The following is a 21,105-nucleotide window of genomic DNA, read 5'->3' as shown; positions in this document are numbered from 1 at the left end:
TTCAAACTTGGTACATGGTTTCGTCATGATAAGTTACAGATCAAGTTCGAACTTCACGACGTTTCGATCATTTTTGACAAAGTTATGGCACTTTGAACTTTGGGAATTTCCCCCAACAGTTTTCCGGACTATAATTTGGAGTGTGGTAAGTCATAATACTGTCTTCTATGACAGTGCTACCCAATGCCGGTAGGGGACATGTATTGCAGCGCAATACTCAGAATGCTTGTTCATCTTGATTCAAGAAAAAAGGTATTTAAAGACATAAACCTGTTTTTAAAGTAAAATTTTGGAAATTTTGAAGATCTTCTTGACTTCTTTATTATTTGACCCTTCTCAGCTGGATTGTGCTGCAGCATTATTTAACTCTTATTGAGCATTCAGATACCTTATGCTCTTGGAAAACGAATATTAGAAAAATATCCAGAAACATATAAAAGCCCTTTCCAACCCCCACTTCAGCCAAGTTAATAACAAATCGGTATTTTGTATGTGGCATAAAGATATGAATGATAAAAACTACCCACCTCTCAACTCTGTTTTCATGACATCCACACCTACAGGTCGCTCTTCAGCGGCGAGAACAGCAAATCCGCCCTGGTGAGAAACATTAAAATCTAGGCCATGGTGGCCTGGAGTAGCCGGAGCAGCAAGTCTGCTTGCTAAGATTGCTGTGGAAGGGTTCCTGCACAGCATGGGCCGACCACGCTTTGTGCGTACTAGGCGAATCTCGTTCCAGGGAAGGCCAAGAACCTCAGTGATGAGCTTGCGGAGAAGGAGTCGGCCAGCCTGAGGGAGGTAGGGCAGGGTACGGGGTGGAGGAGGACAGCCACAGGCATCAAGCACCCCTGGATGGCACTGATAACAAGCATTCTGAGTATTGCGCTGCAATACATGTCCCCTACCGGCAGTCTGTCGTCCGAAAAACTGTTGGGGAAATTACCAAGGGTTATTTATCCACAGGTTGAACCTGGTTCTGAATATCCACAGGTTCTGAATCGTTCCCAATCGCAAATTACCTCAGGACGGGCTCACCTGTGATTCGCACTCGGGACTTCGATTTATACACCTTGCAGACAGGTCAGCAGAAGCACGAGAAAATAAGTGGTTGATAAAGAACCTTTCGAGTCGCTAAATATCAGTAATTTATTATATTTTCCGGTTCACGATCAATGATCGATGTGTATATACTCGGCTTGGCTCTGCCCCTCCGGAAAGCGCATGCTGTGTCGCGGTGTTGACGTTTGTGAGATGAGGCTGAGGGTGTGCGGTGCAGCTTGAGGAGAACTCTCGAATAAACAAGAGATGTCCATTTTAAAAATATTTTCGTTTAATTAACGATATCTGCCAAACCACGTGCCCTATCGCAAATTCCAAAAGCACATTTTAGTAGATTGACATGCTGAACAGATCTGTGAAGTTTCCCCTCGATTGGATCAAAAATGATGGAGGAGCTCGGTTTTAAAGGTTCATGCTTAAAAACGTCATAACTCTGAAACCATGTGACGCATGACGTCATGCCCGGTGACGTTTTTGTTCGTCATGGGTATGTGATTCTGCCTGCAAAGTTTGGCCTCGATCTTTTCAGCGGTTGCAGAGAAAAAGGGGTTTTTGTGTTTTCACGAAAAACAATATGGCGGCCGAACCACGTGACCTGTGACGTCATAATTACCATTAAAATATTCTACAGACCGATTCCCTCATATGGTGAAAATTTGATCTCAATCGGTCCTATTATTGCAGAGACAATCTTTTTTAAAGGAAATTAAAACTTAAAATGGCACTGAGTTAAGGATCATCAGAATTATCAGAATTCCCAAAGTTCAAAGTGCCATAACTTTGTCAAAAATGATCAAAACGTCGTGAAGTTCGAACTTGATCTGTAACTTATCATGAGGAAACCATGTACCAAGTTTGAAATCATTAGCATTAAGAGTTTAGAAAACAAGTCCGGAAAACTGTTCTTTGCGTGACGGACGGACGGACTGACAGACTGACGGACGGAGGGACGGCATGCATACCTATAGTGCCCTCCAGTATACACCGGTAGGGGACTAATAACAAGAGCCTGCTTTGCAATACATGCCATTTACCAAGTTTCAGTTCAATATCAGTAAACACATCCCTTTATTTGGACAGTGTATAATGTCGCATTCGGTGTCAAAAAGAATAATAACAAGTACAGATACATTCAAAGTACACCGCCCCCATGCCAAATAATTAAATATCCTACAGCGCGGCATTGCCGGAGCGCCTCTGGCGCCCGGCAATACCGCAGTGCAGCTCATTGAGGCTGCATTGGGAGGGAGAGGTGTACACTAATTGATTGATTAATTGTGTAATTAAAATCAATAAAAGATTATCACAAAATATTTTCATAATCAATTGGCTAATAGCATAACTAAACCACTAGTGCTTCATCCGAAGATGTATCTTTTAGAAATTTAATTAAATAAGTCATTAATAAAAATTAAATAATTAATTGATTAATCAATAAATAATTAATCGATTAATCAATAAATAATTAATCGATTAAATGATTAATCAATAAATCAAAAATATCCTTGCTAGCCACATCACTTGGTCACTGTCATGTCCAAATATTAGCTTCCGAGCTCAAAAGGTGCCTGAGATATTGGCCAAATGAGAAAGAAAATAAATAAATGATTAATAATGAAAATAAATAAATAATAATCATAAAAAAATTAAATTATTAATCAATTCGGTCAGAGAACACATAAACCACCGCCATTTCATCAGAATCTGTAACTTTAAAAAAAATTTTTTTTATGTCATTAATCGAATAATTAAATAATTAATCGATTAATTGATTAATTGATTAATTAATAAATCAAAAATGGCCTTTGCAGCCAAATCACCTGGTCATTGGCATGTCCAAATATCAGCTTCCTAACTCAAAAGGTGCCTGAGTTAATGGTCAGAAGAGAAAGGAAATTTGATTAATTAAATAAGTACTTAATTAATCGCTAATAATGAAATAACTCCTCAATTAATTGATTTTATTCAAAAAACAAAAAATACCATTTTTGACAAAGGACTTGCTCACTACTGTGCCGAAATTTCAGCTTCCTAGCTCAAAGGATGGCTGAGATATCGCCCAGACAAACAAACAAGCAAGAAAGCAAGAAAACAAGAAAACAAGAAAGAAAACAAACAAACAAACAAACAAACAACCAGAGTGAAAACTGAGTACTCCCTTTCAGCGTGCGTCACTGCCGAGCCCCCTTCGGTGCCCAGCAATGACGATTGGCAATGCCTGGAGATGGCATAGGAAAGGTGCGGTGTACAAAAAAGCCCGATGTACATACATGAAGCACGAACATGTGTTCGGAGTTATGTGCATATATAAATATCCTGGTTATATTCCTGGGATTATTGGAACTGGGCCATGGACTATCACCGAGGCCAAAGGCCTTCCGATCTGCTGAACATAATAAAAATAACCCGATGTACATACATGAAGCAAAAACATGCGTACGACTTATGCGCATATATAATACATTGTGGTTATATACCTGGGATCTTTCCAATTGCACTAGGCCATGGATTGACACCCAGGCATAAGGCCTGAGGGTTTCCGATCTGTGCTGCTTCATGGAATGGTGGCGCGTGATTTTAATTGGTGTGGAGTCAGTCCACCTGTCCAGCCAATGGGTGTAAAGCAGTGGGGTGGAGTCAAGGCAGCTGAAAAATGACCCATGTATAGTGTGATATTTTCTTAGTTCAAAAGGGCATAACCCCGTGAAAAATTGGGAAAACGCCCCGAAACACAAACATGTTCTGTAACTTCTCATAATAAAGCCATGTGCCAACTTTCAGTTGAATATTCTAAAGGGTATGGGAAAAAAGTCAAGAAAACCACAAGTGGGATGGACAGACAGATGGACAGACAGATGGACAGAGAGCAAGCCTATAGTCCTCTCTGGGAAGGGGACTAATAATAACACGAGGTCCCTTACAAAGAACTTCAACGCAGGAGGAGGCCATTAGGCCCATCAAAGCCTACGCTATTATTACCAACCTATGGTTGTTTATTGGTGCTATATCCTTTTAAATGCTGAGCGTCAAGCAAGGCCGTAGCATTTTAAAAGTCTTTGGTATGACTCAGTCGGGGTTTGAACCACCGACCCCCCAGACGTTCTCACTAGTACACCACCGAGGCTAGTCGAAAGACTGACGATGATGCCAAAGACATCAATGATCGTTATAAACCAAGGTGTGAAATTAACTTGTATTAAATCCGGCTCCTTTCAATCATCTCACTGCCATTTTGAAATAATTTTAACCAGTTAGGATCGGAGTGTAGTCGTCTTTCTGAGTCTGGAGAGTAAATAATGTCTGACACACGTTGCATACCAGTATGTGTACGATGGGTGAATGCTCCTCAGGAGGGAATCGAGTTTCCTGTTTTTGGTGCTAACCACATTTTCCTTTCGTGGTTCTTCCCTTGCTTGTCTTTCAGCTTTCACATTTTACCTGGACATTGTTTCACACAATGGTGCACACCTTTCGATAACAATTGTGCCAAAATGTGTCCGAGCACCTTTTCTGTCATTGAACTTGATGCCAATTCAGGCTGTGTAGTCTTCTGCCCAAATTCGTAGTGACTCTTCACTCTCAAAACAGCAACAAGATGGGGGCCTCGCTCTCCCGTGTTCCCATGTGAATGAATAAGATTAGATAGAGCAATGTCTGTCCCATGTTCCCATGTGAATGAATAAGATGAGATAGAGCCATGTCTGTCCCATGTTCCCATGTGAATGAATAAGATTAGATAGAGCCGTGTCTTTCCTGTGTTCCCATGTGAATGAATAAGATTAGATAGAACCATGTCTGTCCCACGTTCCCATGTGAATGAATAAGATTAGATAGAGCCATGTCTGTCCCATGTTCCCATGTGAATGAATAAGATGAGATAGAGTCATGTCTTTCCTGTGTTCCCATGCGAATGAATAAGATGAGATAGAGCCATGTCTGTCCCATGATCCCATGTGAATGAATAAGATTAGATAGAGCCATGTCTGTCCCGTGTTCCCATGTGAATGAATAGGATTAGATAGAGCCATGTTTGTCCCACGTTCCCACGTGAATGAATAAGATTAGATAGAGCAATGTCTGTCCCATGTTCCCATGTGAATGAATAAGATTAAATAGAGCCGTATCTTTCTCATGTTCCCATGTGAATGAATAAGATTAGACAGAGCCGTGTCTGTCCCATGTTCCCATGTGAATGAATAAGATTAGATAGAGCCATGTCTGGCCCACGTTCCCATGTGAATGAATAAGATTAGATAGAGCCGTGTCTTTCATGTGTTCCCATGTGAATGAATAAGATTAGATAGAGCCATGTCTGTCCCACGTTCCCATGTGAATGAATAAGATTAGATAGAGCCATGTCTGTCCCATGTTCCCATGTGAATGAATAAGATGAGATAGAGCCATGTCTTTCCTGTGTTCCCATGTGAATGAATAAGATGAGATAGAGCCATGTCTGTCCCATGTTCCGATGTGAATGAATAAGATTAGATAGAGCCGTGTCTTTCCTGTGTTCCCATGTGAATGAATAAGATTAGATAGAGCCATGTCTGTCCCGTGTTCCCATGTGAATGAATAGGATTAGATAGAGCCATGTTTGTCCCACGTTCCCACGTGAATGAATAAGATTAGATAGAGCAATGTCTGTCCCACGTTCCCATGTGAATGAATAAGATTAAATAGAGCCGTATCTTTCTCATGTTCCCATGTGAATGAATAAGATTAAATAGAGCCGTGTCTGTCCCACGTTCCCATGCGAATGAATAAGATTAGACAGAGCCATATCTTTCTCATGTTCCCATGTGAATGAATAAGATTAGACAGAGCCGTGTCTGTCCCATGTTCCCATGTGAATGAATAAGATTAGATAAAGCCATGTTTGTCCCACGTTCCCACGTGAATGAATAAGATTAGATAGAGCAATGTCTGTCCCACGTTCCCATGTGAATGAATAAGATTAAATAGAGCCGTATCTTTCTCATGTTCCCATGTGAATGAATAAGATTAAATAGAGCCGTGTCTGTCCCACGTTCCCATGCGAATGAATAAGATTAGACAGAGCCGTGTCTGTCCCACGTTCCCATGCGAATGAATAAGATTAGACAGAGCCGTATCTTTCTCATGTTCCCATGTGAATGAATAAGATTAGACAGAGCCGTGTCTGTCTCATGTTCCCATGTGAATGAATAAGATTAGATAAAGCCATGTCTGTCCCATGTTCCCATGTGAATGAATAAGATTAAATAGAGCCGTGTCTGTCCCACGTTCCCATGCGAATGAATAAGATTAGACAGAGCCGTATCTTTCTCATGTTCCCATGTGAATGAATAAGATTAGACAGAGCCGTGTCTGTCCCATGTTCCCATGTGAATGAATAAGATTAGACAGAGCCGTGTCTGTCCCATGTTCCCATGTGAATGAATAAGATTAAATAGAGCCGTGTCTGTCCCATGTTCCCATGCGAATGAATAAGATTAGATAGTGCCATGTCTGTCCCACGTTCCCATGTGAATGAATAAGATTAGATAGAGCCATGTCTATCCCGTGTTCCCATGTGAATGAATAAGATTAGATAGAGCCATGTCTGTCCCATATTCCCATGTGAATCAATAAGATTAGATAGAGCCATGTCTGTCCCACGTTCCCATGTGAATGAATAAGATTAGATAGAGCCATGTCTGTCCCACGTTCCCATGTGAATGAATAAGATTAAATAGAGCCGTGTCTGTCCCACGTTCCCATGTGAATGAATAAGATTAGATAGAGCCATGTCTGTCCCACGTTCCCATGTGAATGAATAAGATTAAATAGAGCCGTGTCTGTCCCACGTTCCCATGTGAATGAATAAGATTAGACAGAGCCGTGTCTGTCCCATGTTCCCATGTGAATGAATAAGATTAGACAGAGCCGTATCTTTCTCATGTTCCCATGTGAATCAATAAGATTAGATAGAGCCATGTCTGTCCCATGTTCCCATGTGAATGAATAAGATTAGATAGAGCCATGTTTGTCCCACGTTCCCATGTGAATGATTAAGATTACATTGAGCCGTGTCTGTCCTGTGTTCCCATGTGAATGAATAAGATTAGACAGAGCCATGTCTGTCCCGTCCATGTTCCCATGTGAATGAATAATAATAGGTAAAGCCGTGGCTGTCCCGACGTGTCCCGTGTTCCCATGTGAATGAATAAGTTTAGATAGAGCCGTGGCTGTCCCGACGTACAAATGGACAATGTTCTACTTGCAATTGGGGATTTGATCGGTGTGAATAACATCCGTTCTGCGTCTCGAATGAACCACGAATTGGTGGTTTTCGTGTCACAAGTAAGCCTTGCAGACATCGTTGTGCAGAACAGGCTAACGTTTGGGAACGACCAATTTGTTCTACTCCTGGCTCTAGGGGGGAGTTCGTGGCCTTCGCAAAAGTACAAAGTCACCCATGATTTGGGTGATAATAGTTATGGGCGCCACGTTGGATTTATAGGTTACCTGAATATACTCAAGAAGATTTTTGCTGGTTTCAGTGAACCACTGTATTATTATACTACTGTATTATTATACTCTTATCAGTGGATTCCCTGGCCTTAAATGCATGAGTATAGCCATCAACATCAAGCGTCTATGTGTTTTGATGACTGATATATGGACAACTGCGATTTTGAATGGCGGCCATTTTGAAATTCAAGATGGCTACCGCAAACGAAGGAGCCAATGTAATTGTTATTGGTCTTATTGAGTTCCTTGACTCTGAAAACATAGGTTTAGGCACCAATATCATGTCTCTATGAGTCTCACAGACCAATATATGGTCAAAAGTAACACTTATGGTGGCCATTTTGAAAAGCGCCCTCCGTAGCAAAATCGATACAGATTTGGGCTTGTCACCCAAATTTTTTTGAAAGGTCTTGGTATGTACAACAATAAAATCATGGGTGACTTTGTACTTTTGCGATGGCCATGAACTCCCCCCTAGAGCTTACACTATTCCAGTCTCGTCCAGGGACACGCCGGCTGTTAAAGTTATTTTAAGTAATGTTCCGTCCTTTCTGAGAAATGAAGAAATCCTACGTAAATTAGGGGAGCATGGGACTGTCGTCTCACAAATTATCACGGTCCCTCGGCGAACCAGGAACGGAAGGTTGAAGCATGTAGAGTAGTTTAGACGTTTCTGTTTCGTCGTACTAAAGGAGGAGGCGAAACAGCTGAACATATCTATAAATTTTAAAATAGGAGATCATGATTACCGGATCTTCGCAGCTACTGAGACCTTGATTTGTTATACATGTGGGGCATACAGACACACTCGGCAGTATTGTCCTGATGTGAGGAAGAGTTACGCCACAGTAGCTGGGGCACCTCCCTCTGTAAATGGCTTGAACATCCCTGTAGACGAGCCAGGTGTAGCAAAAAGGTCAATGCCGGAATACCAGGGTGCGGGTAATAGTGGTGCTGGTGGCAAGGCCTATACGGTAGTGGAACAACTAGACGTGGAGCAGAGGCTGCAACCTCAAGAACAAAGGGACTATGAGGAGGTTCAGCTGATGGAGACCGATTCGAGGAGAAACTTGAAACGCTCTTTTGCGAATGTTGAGAATGGAGGAAAAGGAAACAAAATGTTTTTTGTGCAGGCAGATGGTAATACAGACCAACCTGATGACCTTGAGCAAAATGGTAATGCAATAGGTAGAGATGGGAATCTGCCCATTTCACAGGATGAAGAGAATCGAAGCATTACCGAGTGTGTCACCGTGTGTGATGGTGGACACCCTGCACCATACGACGAGCAGTTAAGGATGACGAATGGTAACAGTGATTGTGGCTCGGCCCTCATCACAAAGGAAGATGATGACAAAGATTGATAAGTCTGTGGTAGACAACAACGATGAGGTAGTTGTTGCCATGCAGATGCAACAAAAAGACCATGGTGACAATGACATAGATGAGGTGCCAGTACCTGACACACTACTAGGCGAGAGTAGGGTCGAGGCTGACGAGGAAGGATGTAGTCTTGCTGCCCTGAGCGAGTCTCAGAAGGAGCAGGTGAGGCAAGCTGAGGTGATAAAAGAGAAGGTCATTGACTTCTTCAACGAAACGTTTAGACAACGTCATGTTGTAAATAGAGATAATTTCCCTGATGTTAAAGCTTTCATTAAGGCTACAAAACCTCTTTTACAAAAAAATGATCCCATGGAAATCTCGGAGCCTCAATTTCAGCGTCTTCGAAAAGCAGTAACAAGGGCGAATAAGGAATTGCAGGCGGAGGGTGAGCTAGCACCTTAGAATGACAATGCGAGAAATACATATTGCCTCCCTGAACATTAATGGGGGATGTGCCCCCTTACGAAAAATTCAAGCAATCCAGGCAATGGAGAGAGTAAAAGCAGATGTCATTCTATTGCAAAAGACCCATGCCAAAAACAATTTGGCAGCTGAATGGTGTAAACTTTTTAAAGGGCAATGGTGGCTGAGTGGGGTTTCCACACCCAATGCTGGTGTTGCCATCGCCTTAAGTCCCAGGCTTCCCACTCAGAGTGTTGTTTATAGGGAGGTCTATAAGGCACATTTGATAGCGGTGCAGTTCTACTGCAATACACAAAATATTATTATAGTAAATGTGTATGCACCAAGTGAACCTATAGAAAGAAGAATATTCTTTTCCACATTGCGGGACTTTGTAAAGGGACTGGATCCAGCTGCTCTCACCTGTATCGCAGGGGATTTCAACTGTACAATTGATCCTTCAGTTGACAGGAATGGACATGTACCCCACAGTGCTTCTGCGAAGGTGTTAGCGAGCCTCATCAATAACTATTGTTTTGAGGATGTGTGGAGGTTGCAGCATCCAACTTCATGGGCCTACACATGGTGCAGATGTCACGATGGCGTCATATCAAGGGCAAGGCTGGACAGGATCTATATCAATAAGCCAATGCTGAATGTGGTGTCCACTAGCCAAATACTCCCAACAGGGTTTACAGATCATAATTTAGTCTCAATGTCCTCTAAATTACCACTGACATCAGGAGGTATCACATACTGGTCACTCAATATTCGTATGTTAAGTGATAAAAAATTTAAAGATGCCTTCCGAACCGTGTGGGGGAAAATTCGGTCCTCTAAGCTTGAGCAAGCCAACCTTCGCATGTGGTGGGACCTTGCAAAGTGTCAAGTTAAATCGTTTTGTCAAGAGTATAGTCTGTATACTACTAAAATGCAAAGTCTCTCAATTGACTCATTAAAGGCTGAAATTGCAGCATTGGAACAGAATCTTAATGGGGCTGGAAAAGACTTTGGATGTGATCGGTTACTGTAAACAGAAAGGTCGTTACTGACCGAAATGGTGCGGCAGCGGGCAATGGGTACCTTGGTGCATATGAGGATGAGTTACTTGACTTTGAATATGCCAAATAAGGACTTCTTTAGCTTGGAGAATTCGGTCAAAAACTCTCAGTAAATTCATAAGCTCTGTACTGCTAACGGGTCAACGGTTACCTCCCAACCGGAGATTAAGGCGGCCTTGAAAGTGTTTTACTCTGACTTGCACTCTGCCCAGAGTATCAGCAGTGAGGCGATACAGAAGCCGATTGCCGGGCTCCCAGAAGTCGAGGAGGACAAGCAACACACACTGGAATCGTTAATTTCGCCTGATAAACTTGAAGCAGCCATGGAGGCTTGAAAGATGGTAAAGCCTCGGGGATTGACGGGCTGCCTGGAAAGTTTTATAAGACATTTTCGAATCTTGTGGGACCCGATCTGCTTGAAGTCCTTGACGAAAGCCTTCGTGTTGGAGAACTTCCTCTGTCCTGTAGAAGGGCAGTCGTATGCCTTTTGCCGAAGGCTGGGAACATTCAACTCATTGAGAACTGGCGACCTGTTTCCTTACTGTGTGCTGACTACGAGATCTTGTCTAAAGTGTCAGCAAACCGGCTGAAAGAGGTGATTAGCTCTGTCATGCAGCCAGATCAGACCTACTGTATTCCTGGCCGGTCCATGCATGATAATCTGTTTCTGGTAAGAGATATTATTTCCTGTAAAAAGTATGTGCCTGCCAGTTTTGGGTTATTGTTTCTGGATCAAACAAAGGCTTTTGATCGTGTTGATCATGCATACTTGTTTTCGGTTCTTAAGGGGATGGCTTTTGGTGAAACCTTTATATCATATGTTAAACTTTTATATACAAACACTTTCTGTATGATGAAAGTAAATAACTGCCTATGTTCCCCCTTTCCCTTTCAATGGGGTAACCGCCAAGGCTGTCCTCTCTCGGGACTGTTATATGCAATTGCCCTTGAAGCACTTTTGGCATCTTTCAGGAAACGATTGTCTCAGGATATGGGGGTAGAGGGGTCAAAATTTGTCATAACAGCTTATGCTGATGACGTTTGTGTCTTAATTAAAGGCCCAAGCAGTTTGGCTGCAGTACAGCAGTGCTTAAAAGACTTCTCTGCAGCCTCTTCTGGTGAAATAAACTGGAGCAAAAGTGTAGCCTTGTGGTGTAGTTCAGGTAACCCTTCATTCACATCGCCACCATCACTTCCACAAAATCTGGTATGGAAAACAGACGGAGTCAAATATCTTGGAGTTTATCTTGGAAACCATGAAATGGAAATGAGGAATTGGGAAAGAGGTGTGGAACAAATTGCATACCGTTTAAAATCATGGAAATGACTACTGCGGTCTCTTTCATATAGAGGCCGCGCTCTTGTTATCAATAACCTGATTGCAGCGAGATTGTGGCATAAAGTCGTTACCCTGCGCCCACCCAAGGAGATGATCCCTGCCATCCAGAGGAAGTTGATAGACTTCTTTTGGAATGGCTACCACTGGCTGTGGCCCAGTATACTGTACCACCCTCGAAAGGAAGGGGGTCATGGAGTCATTGATGTCTCTGGTCGGCTTATGGCTTTTCGCCTTCAGTCTGTACAGAGACTACCTACTGTATGCAGAGGAGCTGCCCTGGCGCCCATTTGCACATTTTTTATTACAACAGGTTGGTGAACTGAACTATGATCGGCACCTTTTCCTGGTGGACCTTGTGTCAACAGTGCTTCACTTCCGGGTTTTTATTGGAGTTTGCTGGATGCATGGAAAGGCCTTGAGGTTAAACGTTGTCTTGAAGGATATAATTGTCGTAATTTTGTCGCGATGTAAGACCCATTATTTGATGAGATGGGGACAGAGTGGACAAAAGTACCATATTTTCTCTAGGTGGTCTACATGCTTTATGCTTGCAGATTTTAATATGTTCCAAGGTAGCACAGCAATAGTTTCCGAGAAACAGACGATTTAATTCACAAAGCGTGGCGACCGCGGACAAATTATTGGTTGTGGTCGTGTCTTTGACAACCGACATTAATCAAATGAAAAAAGACTCTTCGAATAGATTCATTATTTTAAATGAGTCATCCAATAAGCCACTGGACTAAAAGAAACTAAGAATTTTAATTTTGTATTTGTAATTTTGTATTTTGTATTTTGTAATTGTTTATGTGTTATAAAAAAGTTAATTTTATAGTTTACTCTGTTTCAGGGTTGACCTATAGTGGATGAAGGATGGATTGGCAAGCTTGTTTGATTTGCCAACAAACAACTAGTGAGAAGTTGAACTGCCCCTTGAAGGCCCATGGGAGTCAAGACAAGTCGCAGCCATATAAAAACTTTCTGAATATCGTCAGTGAATTTCGGGGACTGCGCATGCTACCTGTGACTCTTCCCTTTGACGAAAGCATCACAGCAGACGACCTGGTCAATAACCAGGCTCAGTGGCACAGAACTTGTTATGGCAAGTTCAGCAAATGCAAGTTAGAACGAGCAAAAAGAAAAAGAGAGTTTGAAGAAGCAGGAGCATCTGGTGAAGGTGTGCAAGAAAAGCGACAGAAGGTTCGTCATTCAGTGACAAAGAACAATTGCATGTTTTGTTCAAAGTCTGACGGCCAGCTTCATGAATTTATGACAATGGGTGCTGACCAGAACATCAGACGAATGGCAACTGACCTACAGGATACAGCAGTACTCTCAAGAATTGCTGCTGGAGATGTAATAGCTGTAGATGGCATGTACCATTTGAACTGTCTCACTGAGTTCCGGAACCGCCATCGCACTTTCTTGAGGGTTCAAAGAAAACAAAAAGATTCTGATGGGAGTCAAATGGAAAAAAAGAAAAAAGAAGCTCGGCCTTTTATTGAGCTGACAAGCTACATAGAGACTTCAGTAGAAGATGGAACTTTCTGTTTCAAGTTGTCTGAGTTGCGGCACATGTATGAAGCACGTCTAGCTGCACTTGGAATTCAGAAAGAAGTCAACAAAGTGCGCTTCAAAGAACAAATTCTCCACTTCTTTCCCAAAGCACAAGAACAAAATGATGGAAAAAACGTGGTGCTTATTTTTGATCAAGGAATGAGGCAAATGCTGAAACAAGCCTTCACTGATTATGAAGGAGATGCTTCCATTTTGGCAAAAGCTGCCAAAATCATCAGAGAGGACATTTTCAAGTTTGAAGGATTTCATTTTGATGCAACCTTTCCACCAAATTGCCAAGAAGACTCAACACCAACAACACTGAAAATGCTTGTCTCAATGATGTTGAAAGGACCTACTTTGAAAAATCAAGAAACTCAAGAATCACAGGCTACACTTACAATATGTCAGACAGTAATCTTCAACCGCACAAAAACGGCTAAGAGTGGGGCAAAGCAGCGACATTCTTTGTCCTCTGAGCCCCCATTGCCATTGTACATAGGGTTGAATGAACACACACTGACGCGGTCCAAAAAAGGGATCACTCGTTTGCATGACTTGGGCCTCAGTGTCAGCTATTCCCGGATTCTTCAGCTTGAGAATCAACTAGCCTCTGCAGTTTGCCAGAAAGCACAAAGAGAAGGCGTTGTCTGTCCGTCTCAGCTTCGTATTGGACTGTTCACTGCGGGTGCAATGGATAATCTGGACCACAATCCTTCAAGCACCACAGCCAAAGGTTCCTTTCACGGAACTGGGATAAGCCTCTTTCAGTCGCCCACTTCCTCCAACAAAGGACAGGAAAGAGAGGCCATCACTCTTCTTCCACAGAGTGAAGAAAAAGATTTCTCCTTGCCGGACAATTTCAGTGTTGTGCCAGCTGTATCCCTAAAAGCATCTGCAGTCGAAATTCCAAACAAGAACCTCAGTCAGACTGTCATGACAAATATGGAGGCAGCCATGGAGAAGGAGAAACTGTGGCTTAAAACAGCTCTGGATCTGATTGAGAAAGACAAGCTGGACAAGGGGGACTGCGTGGCTTGGTCAGCTTATCATGCATCTCAGCAAGATGAGTCATCTTTCAAGGAGAAAGCACCTGCTTTGTCCCAACTGTTGCCTTTCTTCTATGAAAAGGCAGCTACAGCTGCAATGGTCAAACACGGCATGGACATTGTGCGTCGTTCGACAGATTTTCTTAACAATGGACAAATCCCGGTGATTGCAATGGATGCTCCACTGTTTGCTCTTGCCAAGTACGTCCAATGGAAATGGCCTGAAACACATGCTGAGGAAAAGATTGTAGTCATGTTTGGGGGCTTGCATATTGAAATGGCTCTGTGGAAGACTGTCGGTGATTACCTAGATTGCTCTGGGTGGACCAATGCACTGACACAGGCAGGGATTGCTTCATCAGGCACAGCAGAGTCGTTTCTGAGCTGTTCTCACGTAACCAGAACACGCCATGCCCATCAAGTTAACGCTGTCGTTTTGAGACAACTCCAAAAAGAAGCATTTCTCACCTTGCAGCCGGAAGCAGAAGAAGAGTCAGAAGACGCTTGGCTACAAGAAATGGTGAGAAAGAGCCCCACATTTCAGTATTGGGACACCATACTCAGACTTGAACTCCTTGTTCTTCTGTTTGTCAGAGCACATCGTGAGGCTGACTTTGCATTGTATGTGGGTTCCCTGAAAGCTCTGGCCAAGTGGTTCTTTGCCGTGGACCATCCGAATTATGCCCGCTGGGTTCCTGTTCACATTCGAGACATGGAAAATCTGCCGCCTTCTACCTTGGAAGAATTTGTTGAGCATGGTCATTGGGTTGTCTCAAAAACGGCAAACAAGTTCTCAAGTATGCCATTAGATTATGCCATTGAACAAAATAATGAACTTGAACTGGCTGGTTCATGGCTCATGAACAAAATAATGACTTGGTGAAAGGTACTGGTGGAGCAGTAGGGCTTACAGAAAACCCATCGGCTCTCCGAAAATGGGTACTGGCAGGTCCAGAACAGGCACGCATGCTGACTGAGTTTGAAGACTGTTCAAGAGTAAACTGTGCAAAACACTCTCATCATGAAGAAGGTTTGTCAACTCAAGAGTGTTTCAAACAACAAACTCTCAGCCTTACGAGAGTGTTCAAAGAAATGGGCAATCCTTTCTTGACTGACAGTGGAGAATTACTGACATTAGACTCTCATGATGTCCTCAATGATTCTGTCATACATACAGTCCGCACCATTGAGGATCTTGGCGAACACCAGTACAACGACTACTGCAACTCAGTTCTGACCGATTGTGAACGATCCATTCATGATCCCATCAAAAAGAACTCTTTGCGCCTGTTCAAGTGTCCAACTCCTAAAGACAAAAGCAAACAAGCAGACAAGATTGCAAATTTGAAGACTGATGTCAGCCTTTTCTCCAGACTATACATCGTGGCACAACACAGAGAGTCTGATATGGCTTCCTTTTTCAGCCATGAAAACCACCTGTTCCCTCCTTCTTTGTCTGACAGAGGAAAACTTCGTCTCGGAAAAAAATCTAATCTAATAAAATGTTTAACAAAGACAGTGGAGGCATCTGCTCCACACTTACTGGACGATGTTCAGCCATATGACACAACTGAACTGGCAGAAGCCTTGGAGGAGCAACATCCAGAAATGATAGTCCTTGACGCTCCTTCTGAGCTACTCTCATCTTTGAAGAAAACATGTGAGAAAGATCTACCCGATACTTTTGATGTGAAGGTGCTTGACGGCGCAGCTGTGGTGCACCTTCTACCTGTTATTGGCATGACGACATTTGAGGACTACGCTGCCGACGTGTTCTTGCCTCATGTGCGGCATCAGCTTCAGACTGCAGACAGGGTTGACATTGTTTGGGACAGGTATCTCAAAAACAGCATCAAAGGTTCTGCCAGAGAAAAGAGAGGAAAAGGCATGAGAAGAAAGGTGTCCGGCAAGAACAAAATCCCAGGACAGTGGCAGGACTTCCTGCGTGATGCAGAAAACAAGGAGGAATTCTTTGAATTTCTGTCCAAGAAGATTGAAAGCAGTGAATTTCCTCCTGGCAAAACAGTGGTGGTGACACAAGGAGAAAATGTTGCCATCAGAGGAAGCGACCACGTCATACCTGCCTGCAACCATGAAGAGGCCGATACCAGAATACTCTTCCATGTGCAAGATGCATTACAGCAAGAATCAAAGACTTGCTTTGTTCGCACCGTGGACACCGATGTTATTATCATATTGATTGGCAAGTTTTACCACCTGCAAGACATATGCCCGACACTGAACATTTGGGTTGGGTTTGGCACAGGAAGGAGCTTTTCCTACATTCATATCAATGCTCTGGCCCTAACTCTTGGCAAAGAAATGTCAACTGCCCTGCCAGTTTTCCACAGCTTCACAGGCTGCGATACAGTATCAGCCTTTCTTGGAAAGGGAAAAAGGTGTGCCTGGGAGACTTGGAAATCTTTCCCTGATGTGACCAAGGCCTTCAATGACATCGCCAGTCACCCTTTCAAAGAAGTGGACATCAGTGATAAGAACTTCAAACTTCTGGAGCGCTTCACCGTCCTCATGTACCAGAAGACAAGCGGACTTGAGACTGTGAATGAGGCTCGCAGGGAAATGTTTTGCCAACAAAGCAAAACCATGGACACTATTCCTCCCACACAAGGTGCCCTCCTGCAACACACAAAGCGTTGTGTCTACCAAGCTGGAATCTGGACAACAAGCGATCAATCTCAGCAGCAAATACCAACTCTAGAAAGATGGGGCTGGAAAATGGACGCCACCACTTGTTGTTGGATTCCACTGTGGACAACTGTACCAACTGCTTCAGAAGTATGTAGTGAACTTGTCAAGTGTAGCTGCAAAGCTGCTGCTGGCTGTACTGGAAGATGTTCTTGCAAAAAAGCCCAGTGGAGATGTACAGACCTTTGCAAGTGTAACTGCATGAAGGATTAGATGTCAATTTCATATAAACATTTGACTTGCTAAACTCAAACGTTTTCATTTTCATTGCATCATACACCATGCTCACTTATAAATATGTTCTTCATTCTCTCTTCTTTCATACAAATTCTTTGTAGATAGTCTGTTTGGATTTCTGTGTCTTTAATTTGTCAAAATTAGACAAATTGATCAATAAAAATTAACCATTAGCAAGCCGAACAAACTTTTTGTTGACTTTTTACATTTGTCGCGTCATCATTTTTTGATACATGTCACGTAAGAACATCAGCTGAGATTGATTTTGTGGAACATATCAAAAATTGTGCTACAGGACCTAACAAACATCTCCACAAAGTTTGGTGCTTTTGTCCACTCTGTGCCCATCATTTTGCTTACAGCCCTCACCACAAGAACCTCTCTTCTACAACAGCTTTTTCCCATGTATTCCTCGTAGCCATGCCTTAATTCAAAAATTCATCCAAGGAGGCGTAAGCAAAGTGAGCGACCTAAGGGATGCATCTGGAACCAAGTGGAGGTCTGCTGGGGTGGTGGTGACAAGTGTATGTGTAGCGTCTGTTCGAGTTCATCAAATCATACGTGTAGTCATAAAAAACTCAGGCAGCTAAACATTGGCTGGGAAGGCGCCGGAATTGTCGAAGATTTTCGTTTTTCTTTCCCTGAAATCAAGGTGCTGCCCTCTTTCCAGTCCAATGATGATGGTTTTCCCTCTCCCTTTCACTTGGTAACTAAGGCTGGTGTCTTAAACTCGTGAGGGGGAAAGAAGTCTCATCCCTGTCTGGAGCGACGCGTGTGGCCTTGTGGTCAGAACGTTTAGGGCCGGGGTCTCCTTCTACTCCACTGTGGCATAATATGTTTGTTTCACTCATTTATGGGTTCCTAACGGATATCCAATGGAGGCTAACACATTGGGCTCTCCCCTCAAACACTTTTATTCAACACCTTAATGCCTCGGTGCCTGTAAATTGCCCCTTCTGCGAGCAGGAGGATCTTTTTCATGCATATGTCCAGTGTAGGAGGTTAGCACCTCTATTTTCTGTGATTGCGCACCTTTCTTACAAATTATCTTTCATTTTTACCTTACATATGTTTATTTTTGGTGTACCCTTTACTTCTTCTTGTAAAAATGCTGGTGTCTTGTTGAATTTCTTGATTGCCATTGCAAAATATGCAATTTATAAGTCAAGGAAAATTAGGATTGATAAATGTTATGGTCATGACGTCATTCCCATGTTTAAAGGGCTGGTGTCAGCAAGAATAAGGCTGGAATTTGATTACCATATGAGCAACGAGAATGTTGAACTTTTTGAATGGGAATGGTGCATTAACGAGGCCTTGTGTTGGTTCAGGACTCTAAACTCGTCGTAACGTTTTAAGAATTGCATCAAGAGTGTGATGCTTTGTTTTTGTTTTACCTTGTTTTTTTTCTCTTCCCCTTTCTTGTAAATACTTCTGCTTTTCCCTCTGCTGTATGAATTGACCTGCTTGTGCATTTTATGGAAATAAACGGTGTTCAAATTCAAATTCTCTCTCTCTCTTCAGCCCTCCAGCTCTCTCTCTATGGTAATAAATATTTTGTTCATAAAACCTATACGTGGTCATTCGAGGTACAGGACTTTGCCATTACGCGCGAGTGAATTGTCTTTAAAAAATCCGGTAACGGGCCGATTGGGAAACATATTTAACGCGCATATTGGGGCCATTCAAAAATTACATAATGCTTATTTTGGGGGGGGGGGGGGGGGGGGGAGGTGCGCAGGCTTGATTTTATCTTACTAGTAAATTAACACTCGACCCAAAGAAAGCCAATGGAAATCTGATGCAACAAAGCTGGACAGTGTATAATCAGCAAAGGCCTACTGGCCTAATGTGTTAGGCCCACTAGGAAAACAAGATACCGGCCATAAAAGTTTGTCTCGGTATAATGGTGGGTGGAGTCAAGCGACAGATGTGGGTGTGGCCCGGCAGCTGTCTGACCAATGAGTGCACATTTCAAAAATCGACCCTTAACAAGAACCCCAACAGCAACGTGAAGCTCTTGTAGACATGCGACATGTCACAGGTAAAAATGGATGTTTGTTTTCAGTTCTTCAAGTGGTAATCAGCTATGAGCCCCCTCATACATAATTGATCCATAGTCTTAAGCCAAAAAAATGTTGAAAACTGGCAGCGTTATCAGTGTAGAAAGTAAACATGCAAAGCGATACAAGTCAATCATTGCACTTCGGCGGTGAGCAACTGTATTGGCATTGGCGCCAGCAGCACATGTAACTCACCATGGCAGCCTTGGCATCACAGGCGAAAACAAAGTCACCAATCCGCTGCTTCTCTTCAGCCTGCACACAGCGTGCTGCAAGCAGCCATTCTGAGTAGCTCGGCTGCCATGATGTTGTGCTGAATGCCCAGCGCAGGCTGCCCATTCAGCTCGAGTTTTCTATAATCATAGAGTTGAGGCTGAGAAGCATAATGGTCAACATTATGTGTGTTTAGAATACTTGTGTGTGAGCATGTGTGTATATGTATATATATATATATGCATATATATATATATATATGTATATTTTTTTGTCATATATATATACAACAAAACAACAACAGGCATTTTAAGGCCATTTTCCCTGCAAGAGCGGGGATTAGCCTTGGGGTTCTGACATGACATGTTCATGGTTCCCCATGTCATGTTTCATGTCATGGTTCCCCATGACAATCTCCTCCATTTTGCCCTATTTTCTGCATCTCCCCTTGTTAACCCCCTTGCCCGCATTTCTTCTTCGACCATCTTTAGCCATCTCGGTCTTCCCCGTCCTCTACTTCCTTCTACATTCATTTCCATCGCTCTTCTCAACCAGTCAATTTCATCCTTCCTCAACACATGACCAAACCATCTCAAACTGTTTCTCTTCACAGCATCCATCACAGACTCTATTCCCATCATCTTTCGCAATTCATCATTTGTCTTCCTCTTTCTCAACGATACTCCACACATCCACCGAACCATTCACATTTCCACCCTTTCCAGCCTTCGTTGCTGCTCTACGTTCATTACCCATGGCTCGCTCCCATAAATCATAACACTTCTCACACATGCAGCATACACCTTTCCCTTCAGCTTCAACGACACTCCCCTCTTCGTCAGCACGTCACTCAGTTCCCGAAACTTCTTCCATGCACATCTCACTCCAGCAACCATTGCCGAGTCTGATCCACCTTCTCCATTCAGCATGTCTCCTAGGTAACAAAATGTTTTTACACCTTCCAGCTTCACGCCGTCTCCAAGATCCAACTCAACATTTCCTCCATCTGCAGCTCCCTCTGTGTACACCTTACACTTGAATGTAGCTGCCACACTGGTTAACAACCGTCTCAAAGCACTACATTTTTGATGAACCAACTCAGCGCACATTGTACATTGAATGGAATTCACTCCGACACGCTGGAGTTCACTCCGACACCCTTCCTGCACACAGCACACGGCCACTTCCCAGTTCTTTCCACCTCACCAAATGCTTTACCACTTGCCATCACCTTCGTTTTTCTGATATTCACCTTCAGACCTTTTGTCTCCAGACATTCCTTCCACTTGTTCATCTTCTCCTTCAGTCCATCCATACTTTCTGCAATCAACACCAGATCATCTGCATACAACAACACCCACGGTAAACCCTCCTTTACGTTCCGAGCCAGCACCTCCATCACAGCTACAAATAGTAGTGGACTTAGTACCGACCCCTGGTGCACTCCCACCTTCACCTCAAACTCACCACTGTTCCCGTCCTTCGTCCTTACAGCTGTGCTCGCTCTACTTGTACATTGCCATCACTACCCTGATCAACCATTC

The 21,105-nt window shown here is 43.0% G+C and overlaps 2 protein-coding genes across 7 annotated transcripts in view; one reads left to right on the top strand and one right to left on the bottom strand.

The window, feature by feature from the left end:
• The window catches only part of AASDHPPT (aminoadipate-semialdehyde dehydrogenase-phosphopantetheinyl transferase), a 62,335-nt gene that overhangs the window by 27,018 nt on the left and 14,212 nt on the right, over nt 1-21,105 (bottom strand). For 3 of the 6 annotated variants that reach the window (XM_068132162.2, XM_068132167.2, XM_068132163.2), the window contains exons 2-4: nt 19,544-19,721; nt 9,011-9,106; nt 528-789 (exon numbers count right to left, since the gene is read on the bottom strand). In XM_068132162.2, the coding sequence (XP_067988263.1) occupies nt 528-789; nt 9,011-9,106; nt 19,544-19,687 (502 nt within the window). In that variant the 5' untranslated portion in view covers nt 19,688-19,721. The remainder of the gene's footprint in view (nt 1-527; nt 790-9,010; nt 9,107-19,543; nt 19,722-21,105) is intronic. The other 3 variants (XM_068132165.2, XM_068132166.2, XM_078766123.1) reach the window with 3 other exon arrangements.
• Nucleotides 12,502-17,466, top strand: LOC144888376 (uncharacterized). The gene is made up of 2 exons (XM_078766121.1): nt 12,502-13,861; nt 17,137-17,466. The coding sequence occupies exons 1-2, from the start codon at nt 12,610-12,612 to the stop codon at nt 17,259-17,261; spliced, it is 1,377 nt and encodes a 458-aa protein (XP_078622247.1). The 5' UTR covers nt 12,502-12,609; the 3' UTR covers nt 17,262-17,466.

This window comes from Myxine glutinosa, chromosome 12 (assembly GCF_964187855.1).
Source record: "Myxine glutinosa chromosome 12, kmMyxGlut1.1, whole genome shotgun sequence".
Classification (NCBI taxonomy): domain Eukaryota; kingdom Metazoa; phylum Chordata; class Myxini; order Myxiniformes; family Myxinidae; genus Myxine; species Myxine glutinosa.
This window is presented reverse-complemented; position numbering and strand designations above follow the sequence as displayed.

Bases quoted from the DNA above. Each gene is read 5' to 3' on its own strand.
- LOC144888376 (XM_078766121.1), top strand. From the start codon at position 12,610: ATGGATTGGCAAGCTTGTTTGATTTGCCAACAAACAACTAGTGAGAAG. The intron at 13,862-17,136 runs GTGTCAGCTATT...CAACTGCTTCAG, and splicing joins TTTGCATGACTTGGGCCTCA to AAGTATGTAGTGAACTTGTC.